Here is an 11,303-nt window from a genome sequence, read left to right as displayed (position 1 = left end):
CCAAAATTTTGCAGGAAATTCTTGGTGATCTATCTGAGCATGGGTGACAATTCCTGCACTTCTGTAGTTCCTAGCATACCACAGTTAGTCATTTTCCCGTGATAGACATTGGAGAGTTTTATTTTAGCTGCTGTTTTACTGCATTGTTTGCTCCAAAGTGATTTTTTTTCTCTCTTTCTATGCTTTTTCTTTTCTTTCCAGTCTGTGTTAGTATTTGTCTTTCCTGCTTAACTTTTAATTAGTTTTTCAGAGTCCTTTTGTTTTCTAAACCTGATTTTCTCCAAAGCTTTTATAGGCCTTCAGGTTGATTCCCTTTTTTCTCATTGATTATCTTTACTTGAGAGAAACATTTCTTTGGATTCTGGGTTTTATTTTTCTGATGATGACATAAAAGAAGACCAAGGTTACATATTTTGCCGAGACTGCAGGCAGAAGGTATCTATCACTGACCAGCACAAAACTAGCTACAAATGTGTGGGCATATGCTCTAGCATGTCACCAAGGGCCAACAAGATCTGCACAATAAGACTGCTTTTGCAATCTTGAGGAAACGAAGAAAAAGTTTGGTTTTACTGAATCAGTGCCAAAGACAAAATTGGAGCATAAGCATCACAGAGTTGCACTATCCACTGAAGTTAAAGAATTGGCATTGACAAATTAAGAATTGACTCTTTTGGTGTTAACTCCAAAGAATAAGCCCCAAAATCTCCCAGCTCACACTGACGATCAAGGTGAATTTTCAAAGCATTTTACCCACATGGACTTGCTGGTGTTTAAATGTATCTACCACATGTCCCCTGACTTGCCAAGTTTAGCCAGATAGGTTATTATCCAGCTAACCTAGCCAGTATTCACTGGTATCCAGCTAAGGGGGTAATTTTTCAAATCACGTTAGGGCCCTAACGCCCACGATAATGACTTTAAGCATGCAATAACGCATCATGAGGTGCATATCCAAATTTTAAAAATGTTGTCAAGTGGGTGGGGTTTATGAAAATGAGGGTTGCTTAACGTTGCATGCAATAGCGTAACACACACTATCACAGAATTTAATGCCAGAAATAACTACACGTTTTTTCCAGGCATTATGCCAGAAACAGGATTTGCGATATTTATCACAGATCACGCTTGGGGGGGGGGGAGAAAGAGAGAGTCACTGAAAGAGGGGGCATTCTGAACTTGAGGTGAGGTTTTGGTGGTGGGCTAGATTTTGTGGGGCAGTGTTACATGCACAGTCAGAGGTACGAACAGTACACTTACCATCAGTAAAGATTTTATGTGATTTGGAGTGATGAAAGTTTTAAAAAGATGAGATTTGTACAATGTACTCTCGACTCTTGACCTAGTTTGATACACTCTCCACCTAGCTGCTATCTACCTAGGACAAGAGTGCAATGTACAAATCTCATCTTTGTGTACCGTTCATCACTCCAAATCACATAAAATCTTATCTGATGGTAACTATGCTGTTTGTACTTTTGACTGTTCATGTAAAACTGCCCCCCAAAACCGTCGACCACCACCAAAACCTCACACTGAGTTACTAGTTGCCCCTCTTACAGTGGTATAAATAGTTTACTTAAATGGAAGCCTTATAAAGAGTCTCTCTCTCTCTCTCTCTCTCTCATATCCTAATAATATAGTTCATTCACAATGAACTTGCACAAAGGATCCAGGAAGTGGTCAGAGGAGGGCCCCAAAGGCTTTGTTTTTAAACAGTTTAACTTCAATTTTGTAGTGACTTATCGACTATATTTTGAATATAGACAGTTAAGTAGCAAGTTATTTGGCCTCATGTGGCAGGATAACTTTCAAACCTAACTATTTATATTCTAAGATTACTGGTTAAATTTGAACTTTTTTCAACTAAATATATCCAGATAATTTTAGGAAAGTATATTCAGCAGAACTTTTATCCCTCTGAGTATCCAGGACAAATTATCTGCTTTTCTGACTAGTGGCCTTTCTGCCTCCCATCCTGGGCCCTCACCACACCAATCTCCAGAGGTCCAGTTTTGAGTTTTCGGCCCCCTTTGAGACACCTCAAGAAAGGTCAGTCTCTTGTTGAATCCCACTGACTTTGTTTCAGCTGTCTTCATAGAAGAAATTCAAAGGCAAATAGGAAAGGCAGTTGCTGAGCACATGAAGCATGTTGAGCAACTAGCATTGACAAGCCCAACTCTGCTCAGCATGTGGAGTGACCTAACTATTGTTGTTTTCTCTCTTGTGCTGAAAATCTTAGCACATTCAAGCATTGAGATTCAGTGCTTATTTCTAAGACCACTGATCAAAGCCAAATAATCTGCGCCAAGGCCCATCAAGTCACCCTTCAGCATGGAAGGGCGGTCAGCTTTAGGACTGGCACAGCCTTATTTGTCACCTTTAATTTTTATAGACTCTGTGGGTCAAAGAGTTAGGCTTTGAATACTCACCTGATTTACCTTTGAATACTTCAGTTTCATAGGCAAGGTATAGTGCTCTACCACAGGTACTTTCCTTTTTAGGTTTTGTTCAGATAATGGCCAATGCCATTTCAATAGAGTTACAAGTTGAAAGAGAACCCAGAATACTCTATTCAGCCTCATCAAGTAACTGGATGCCCTAAAACAGTTAGTAGCAATGCCCAGCCACTCTTTCTACCAGGACATACTAAGAGGAACTGGGATACCCTACACTTCTTACTCTAGGAAAGTTGCCCCCAGGATGTGAGTGCCAGATTTTAGATCATTTTGTAAGAAGGTGCTATCAGAATACTATATTCTAGTTCAGCATAGCATTCTACTAGATCTACATGGTTACCTTTAATGGTATTCTTAATACCTCTTTTGAACAAAGAAGACTGGTTATGTTCTCTGAATTTCAAGAAAGCAAACATATAGATATATATATATTAATGGCCCTCATATATATTGATATATCCAAGCCACAGAAGGCAGATCTGTGATAGGGAAATAACAGCTCCAGCACCACATAGTACAGTTTGGCCTGGCATCAGCTTTGCAGCTTTTCACAAATTATCTTGCTGTCATGAAGACATTTCTATGCAAAGTCAGAGTGTGTGTGTGTATATCATATATTCCCTTCTTCTATGATTGGCTGATGAAAGGCACCTCTTGGGCAGAAGCAGACAAGTCTATGCATAACACAATCCTGCTGCTGGAGATACAAGGTTTTGTCACCAATTATCTCAAATCAAACTCACTACAACATCTTAATTAGAGTTCATAAAGACTCTGCTAGACATGACTCAAGCCATGGCTTTTCTTCTTGCCAATAGATTTTTAGACTTCATGTGGTCAGTATTCAAAGCTGGCCATTTAAGTAACTTCACTGGCTATAGCTTATCTGGCTAAGTTACACAGTACAGTATATTCAGCAGCATGGCTGTCACTGAAAATGCACTTAGCCGCATAAGTTAACCGGCTAACAGGATCATTCATCAAAATGTATTAGGGCCCTAACCCCTACGAAAACGCCATAATGCATGCATTATTTTTCGCATTGCAAGATGCATATGCAAATTCTGAAAATTTAGTCAACGGGGAAGAGTTTATGAAAATGAGGGGTGTTTAACCTTGAGTGCAATAGTACAATACACCTTTTTTCCAGGTGATATGCTATGCAATATGACTGAAATGGGATTTGCAATATTTATCGCACATATATTTTTCATCAATTTTTACCACTGTAGAGGGCCAACTCGTAATTCAAGCTGAGGTTTTGGTGGTGACCTAGGGTTTGGAGAGCAGTTTAATGTGCACAGTCAAAGGTACAAACAGCGCAGTACACATTCCAAATCACATCAAATCTTCACTGATATATACTATGCTGTTTGTACCTCTGACTGTGCATGTTAAACTGCCCCAAAACACTAGACCACCTCCAAACCCTCACCTCGAGTTACTAGTTGACCCTTGGAGACGGTAGTCTTGAAGAAGTCCTAGGTCAAGTGCCAGAGGGTCATCGCTCACCAGTCCGAAGTTGTACGCCAGAGGATCACCACTTGCCAATCCGAAGTCAGGAACCAGAGAATCACCGTCAGCCAATCCGAAGTCAGGAACCAAAGAATCACCGTAAGCAAATCCGAAGTCAGGAACCAGGAAGAGGAAGCAGGAACCAGAAGCCAAGCTCAAGGAACTCACCGAAGCAAGCAGACTGGACAAAGCTCACAGGAGACGTTGCCAAGTCAAGGAATGAGCAGAGGAAGCCTCCTTAAATACTTCCTCTGCTCTGGATCATTGGAAGCAGGTGAGTACCATTAAAGGGATCAGGTCCCTTTAAATCCAGCAGGGGACGTGGCCTCACGCCTAAAGATGGCGGCGGCCATCTTGGATTTCCTCTATCATATCCCCCCTCAGCCGTCTCTTCTCTAAGCTGAAAAGTCCTAACCTCCTTAGTTTTTCCTCATAGGGGAGCTGTTCCAGTCCCTTTATCATTTTGATCGCCCTTCTCTGTACCTTCTCCATCACAACTATATCTTTTTTGAGATGCGGCGACCAGAATTGTACTCAGTGCAGTCTCACCATGGAGTGATACAGAGGCATTATGACATTTTCTGTTTTATTCACAGTTCCCTTCCTAATAATTCCTACATTTTTTGCTTTTTTGACTGCTGCAGCACATTGAACCAATGATTTCAATGTGTTATCCACTATGACACCTAGATCTCTTTCTTGGGTGGTGGCTCCTAATATGGAACCTAACATTTTGTAACTATAGCATGGGTTATTTTTCCCTATATGCATCACCTTGCACATATCCACATTAAATTTCATCTGCCAGATTGGACCCAAGAGGCACAGGCCAGCCCGAGGAGTGGGGTAGGCCAGGGAGCAAGTCCCCGTAGAGCACACACTAACCCCCGAGGAGCGTGTGTGAGAGAGGGTCCATGAATCAGGCAGGAGCGGCGTCTCAGGAACAAGAGGCAGGCGTAAGATTTGTACGGAACTTGTTGCCAAGTAAGCTTGCTGGGGGCAAAGCAGGAGCTTAAATGCAAGAGTCTGATGAGATCATCAAACGGGGACGTCCCCGAGGTTCCAGCCGAAGCGGCTTCAAAGGTGGGACTTATGACGCGTACGCACGCACCTAGGACGGCCTGACATCAGAGCAGGAAGTAAGGCGTCCATGACTCCTCAAGGAGGCCCAATGAACACGGTGATGCAGGCTGGCCCGTGCAGCGAGCAGACCCAGGGAAGGTAGAAGTGTGGAACAAGCAGTGAGTACTCACGGTCGCAGCCGTCTGTGACCGACAGGCATAACACTAGCTCTAGAGCAGTGGTCCCTAACCCTGTCCTGGGGGCCCACCAGCCAGTCGGGTTTTCAAGATATCCACAATGAATATGCATGAAAAGGTGATTTTAACCACAGGTGTTCCTCAGGGATCTACATAGTCTGCCACACTTTTTAATATTTATGTTTTACCAATCTGTCTTTTTTTTAAATGGTTTGGGATTGAAATTTTATGTATTTGCAGACGACATTCAATTTTTAGTTCCCATAGAGACATCAATTGAAGATACGTTAGCATTAATCAAATTATATATGTCATCTCTAAAAAAATTACTTCATCACCTTCATCTTATTTTAAATGCAAATAAAACGGAAATACTATTGCATGAACGAAAATGCCATCTTACTAGTATCCCATCATTATCCTTTTCTGATACCGTAAAGCTAAATCCCTGTTTTAATACCCGTAATCTAGGCATTATTATCGACACCGAGTTTTCTTTTAAAAAACACATTTCTTTAAAATTGAAAGATGGTTACTACAAATTACTTACATTACGAAGATTGAAACCATTTTTAGAATTTACTGATTTTAGATCTGTTTTACAATGTCTTTTATTCGCAAATATCGATTATTGTAATGCCTTGCTTCTTGGATTGCCACAATCCAGTATCCGCTCTCTGCAGGTCCTGCAGAATGCTGCAGCACGGATTCTGACTGGTCAAAGAAAATGTGACCATATCACACCAACATTAATTAAATTACACTGGCTTCCAGTCAATATCGGATTCAATATAAAGTAGCTTGCATAATACACAATGTTATCTATGGAGAGCACACTGAATGGTTGAATACATCAATACGTTTGCATGTACCTCAAAGAGATTTACGATCAGCAAACAAAGGCCTTCTTTCAGTCCCCACCATTAAATCGGCCAGACTATCACAGGTAAGGGAACGTATTATATCAATTGCTGGAACAAAACTTTGGAATGATTTACCTACACCACTGAGACTTACCACCGAAAAAAAGCAATTCAAAGCCAACCTAAAGACTTGGCTGTTTAAACGAGCATTTGCAGAGTTTGAACCAGTTGACCAATCTTGATTGAAATAAGCCACACAGTATAAGAATGATATATTTGTAAACAAAGTTTAAGAAATAAGCAACACAGCATAAGAATGATATATTTGTAAACACAGTTTAAGAAACATGAAACACAGTATAAGAATGACGTATTTAACCATCTTGAGGAGTTACCTTTTAGATTTTTATTCTATTTAGTTTAATGTGTTTTATAATAATTTATGAATATGTATTTATTAATTTTAGGTTTTATTAATTTTAGGTTTTATTTCTTTTAACAGCTAAATCTCTTTTACTTTATATAATTTTAGCTGTTACTATTTATGATTATTGTATTTCCGATTTTTACATTATGTAAACCGATGTGAAGGTTTGTCCGATGTGTCGGTATATAAAATTTAATAAACCATTAAACCATGAGAGAAAAATTGCATGCACTGCCTCCATAACATGCAAATTTTCTCTCATGCATATTCATTGTGGATATCATGAAAACCCGATTGGCTGGTGGGCCCCCAGGACAGGGTTGGGGACCTCTGCTCTAGAGCATAGCCATATTGGAAGAAACTCAGAGCCCACTGATCCATGGTTTGTTTATTTGATTTCTTTGATTTATATTCTGCCTTTTGGCACTTCAAACAAATTAAATTCAGGCACTGTAGGTATGTGATTAAGTGGAATCATTTTTTGTAATATTCTTAAGGGCAGCCATCTATTGGCCTCCAATTAAGGGGATCTGAGAGATACGGTGGATGACCTGCATGTTCCTAGAGTTGATTTTCCAACTTTTTGAATAGTCATCTTTCGACCTTTGGATCTGAAGGATTGAGAAGTATAATGAATTCTTGGACTCTAACTTCTAGAATTTTGGCAGTGACCATGAACTATATAAAAGCAAAAATTGGACCTAGGACTATCCTGTCCTTTTTTTCTGTTTTGTTTTTCTAATTATTTTAGTTTTTCCAAAAATTTGCCTTCCTCTGACATGTAATTTAAAAAGTATCACTTTAGACTAACAGCCTGTGTGTTAGCTATAAAAGACTTCTAGCTCTTCCCCAAAAAGCTATTAAAACAGAAGCAACTCTTAAAAGGTCTTTTAGACTCTCCGGTAGGCAAACAGCTACCATTTTTGGCTGGCTCAGGTCCTCTCAGTTGAAAAGCATCTTTATTTTGAATCAGAGGTGCTTTTAAGACATAGCTCAAACCAATTGCCACTTGCTCGGCTAAAACAAATGGAGAGAAATCATGCTTTAATAATTTACTCCCTTATCCAATCCTTGAGATAGATGCTTTCTTCTAGAGGGATAATTGATTTAATGGTCACTGTAGGGAAGGGATCATTGTATTAAAGTGTGGCTAATTCACAATCGGGCGGATTTTAAATGCCCTGCCTGTGTAAATCCGCGCGCGCCAGCAGCCTGCTGGCGCATGCGGATTTACGTCTGCCTCCGGTAGGTGTAAATCCATGGATAATGATAGGGGGGGGGGGGTTTAGATAGGGCCAGGGGGGTGGGTTAGGTAGGGAAAGGGAGGGGAAGGTGAGGGGAGGGCGAAAGAAAGTTCCCTCCGAGGCCGCTCCGATTTCGGAGCGGCCTCGGAGGGAACGGAGGCAAGCTGCGCCACTCGGCGCGTGCAGGCTGCCCAAAATCGGCAGCCTTGTGCGCGCTGATCCCGGATTTTATAAGATACGCGCGTAGCCGCGCGTATCTTATAAAATCCAGCGTACTTTTGTTTGCGTCTGGTGCGCGAACAAAAGTACGCGATCGCGCTATTTTTTAAAATCTACCCCAATATAGTGGAAAAAGCTGTTGCAGCATACATAAACCATTTATATCCACATTCATGGCTCTCTACTAATTTATAACCTGCCAGTTTTAAGGAAGAATGCTGTAATTTCGTCATCCATTACAGAAAAAACCTCTATCCGCTCATAAAAATTTCCCATTTCTATCTGGGACACAAAACTATTCTCCTCATGTTTCTCCTCAATGTCTGCAATAGGAAGATCTATTGTATAAATAGTGAGGGGGGTTTCTTTCTTCAAAAATAATTTCCTATTTGAGACTTTAAAGCTCCCAGGAGATTACATAGATACCATGCTATATGTTCCTGAGGATTCTTTATTGCAGGAGATAAAGCATCTACTCATTCATCCTTCTTACCATGTACAGGAAGCTAATTAAGTAATCTGAAAAGTTATTTGAGCAAGCACTAGTGGAACTGATGCTGTCTTATAAGACTAATCCCATTTTAGATAAAGTTCTGGTTTCAAAAACAGATGGGACATGAGTTTGCCTTTATGCAGCTGTCAGTGCTATGCTTGAGCTATGCTTGAGCTGTTTTCAAAAAGACCTCTGTGCTACAAACAATGCAGGGTAAACATGTAACTGTTCTTTTAATTACCTAAGAGCTTGTTAAAGGCCATAAATGCTTTATTATTACATACTCAGTAGTTTATTTGCCGCAATTTAGTGCAGAGCAGGCTTTCCCATTGCAGTGCAAGCTTTTTTGTCTGCCTCAGCTGATCTATTGCTGCCACAAGGGGCATAAATATTGGTAAAATATTGGCACATGGAGGGCTTAAAATGGTTCTAAGAACTCTAAGAAGGCTAAAATAATTTTAAGTGGCGTGAAACTCACTGGTTGAATGTCCTTTAGTCTTACCTTTTAGCATTCAAGGGAGCTATTTGCTGCTCTTACCATCAAGAAATGAAATGTAGTGAAGATTTTAAAAAGTTGTTTAGAGAATCCTCTTCCTCTTTTCCTCTTTTTCTCTAAGCAATTATATATTAATATATATTTGGCTCAATCAAAAAACCCTTTGAAGGGAATGGGAACATATCTAAATTTTGTCTCGCTATTCTATAAAAATTACAGGTACATGGCCAAAAACAAAATTCATGCCTTAGATACACTTAAGCTGTTTAACTATGAACCCTCTGATGTGAACGGTGGCATAATCAGAGTATGGCTCGCTACTCTGTAAGAACTATAGGTGCATGGCCAAATCAAATTGAGTATCTTGGATAAAATGGGCCTACCAATCAGATGTATAATATTGCTGCTCAATCAGTAGCTCTTTCATGGATTGGAAGAAAGGAATACTGGCTTGAGCTGTCACTGTAACACAGATATGTAGTAGTGATGCTCCAGGATAAAGAAAAAATGTACTCTGCCTCCATCAACTGGATGAGGGACCAAACCCAATCATTCTGGAAGAATGTAGCAAAGAAGCAAAGGAAACATATGTTTACCTGCATAAATCACTGTAATGATTGTCCCCATAAAATCGACTTCTGCAAATGCATTGTCCGTAAAATATAGTGAGAAAATATTTGATGGGCCAGGCAGTATTGGTGCAATTCATGATGGAATGTTGGCAGATAATTTGTAGAAAGTGTACTATTTGTGAAGTATTGGGGATGAGGATCTGGTAAATAACCCATTTGTTGTAATGAAGCCTAGTAAACTAATTGACATGAATATTGAATATATTTGTGAATTTGTGTATTTTTCATTTTGTGACTTTATTTGTGAAATGAAAATGCTACTTTTTGCATATCTTTACTACAAACATTAGCCCTAATTACAGCAAAGCAAAGTAAGTGCAGAATGCTCTAAAGAGCACCAAATTTATTTTAATACATAATAGCATTGCTTTCTATTTTATCTACAAAATATATCTGATACAGTAGCAAGGAAAGTCCTTATCTTATATGCTGTAGCGATGTCTTTCATGAGAAATAGAGATTTACTATAAGAGGGAGCTGCACTGTAATAATGCAGCTGATTTCATTTTTTCGCACATACGAGGTTTTTTCCCATTCCTTGCTTTACCACACCTTTGACCTCCTTGTTCCTCAGGGTGTAGATGAGTGGGTTCAGCATTGGTATTATTACTACATAGAACACAGTGGCCCTTTTATCTACCTCTGCTGTAAAGCTTGATCTGGGTCTCATGTACATAAACATAGCAGACCCAAAGAATAATGTCACCGCAGTCAGGTGGGAGGCACAAGTAGAGAAAGTTTTTTGCCTCCCATCTGCAGAACTGATTTTCAGGATGGCTCTAATAACATGGATATAAGATACCAAGATGAAAGAAACTGGGATCATCAGTATGATCACACCAGCCACAAAAATCACAATTTCATTGATAGTGGTATCGGCACAGGCGAGCCTTAACATTGCTGGAACTTCGCACAAGAAATGGTTGATTTGATTGTGTCCACAGAAAGGTAGCTGAAAAGTAAAAGCAATGTGGACCACTGCCAAGAAAAATCCACTAATCCAAGTAATGACTGCTATCTTGATACAGATGCTTCTGTTCATAATGACTGTATAGCGCAAGGGATTACATATTGCAACATACCGGTCATATGCCATCACTGCCAGAAGGATGCACTCTATTTCACCCAAGGAAAGAGAGATATACATTTGTGCTACACAGGCAGAAAATGAGATAGTTTTCTTCTCAGACAGGAAGTTTATGATCATATTGGGGACATTCATGGATGAGTAACAGATATCTAGGAAGGCCAAGTTGCAGAGGAAAAAGTACATGGGAGTATGGAGGCGGTGATCAACTATGACAACAGTAAGAATGAGGTTATTTCCCACCAATGTTATCATGTAGACAATTAGAAATATCACAAAGAGAATAACTTGTGTTTCTGGCTGAGCAGAAAGTCCCAGTAAAATGAATTCAGTCACCATTGTCTGGTTTCCTCTATCCATGTCATTGTCCGTGTGTTCTTTTATCTGAATAGGCGAGAAAATATGAATAGATATACTAACTTAGGTATTGTACAACCAGATTTGTTTTATAATGCACAGAGCTCTAGACTAGAGGTCTGAGTTGAACCATTTGAGAATTACTCATCTCTTGATAAGCAAATACACCATTCAGGTAACTAACAACAACTGAGTAATGATAGATAATGTAATTTTTTTTTTAATTCTTTATTTATACTTTTCAAATAATAT

General features: G+C 39.6%; 1 protein-coding gene across 1 annotated transcript; it reads right to left on the bottom strand.

Annotated features, from left to right (window-relative positions):
* Window positions 1-5,821: 5,821 nt before the first annotated feature.
* LOC115094670 (olfactory receptor 2D3-like) lies at window positions 5,822-11,054 on the bottom strand. Its single transcript, XM_029607923.1, has 3 exons — window positions 10,522-11,054; window positions 10,128-10,353; window positions 5,822-5,947 (listed from the first exon to the last, which is right to left on the bottom strand). The coding sequence occupies exons 1-3, from the start codon at window positions 11,052-11,054 to the stop codon at window positions 5,822-5,824; spliced, it is 885 nt and encodes a 294-aa protein (XP_029463783.1).
* Between the last annotated feature and the right edge of the window lie 249 nt (window positions 11,055-11,303).

Source organism: Rhinatrema bivittatum, chromosome 6 (assembly GCF_901001135.1).
Source record: "Rhinatrema bivittatum chromosome 6, aRhiBiv1.1, whole genome shotgun sequence".
NCBI classification, from domain to species: domain Eukaryota; kingdom Metazoa; phylum Chordata; class Amphibia; order Gymnophiona; family Rhinatrematidae; genus Rhinatrema; species Rhinatrema bivittatum.
Note: the sequence above shows the minus strand (reverse complement) of the source record. Positions and strands in the feature narration are given on the sequence as shown.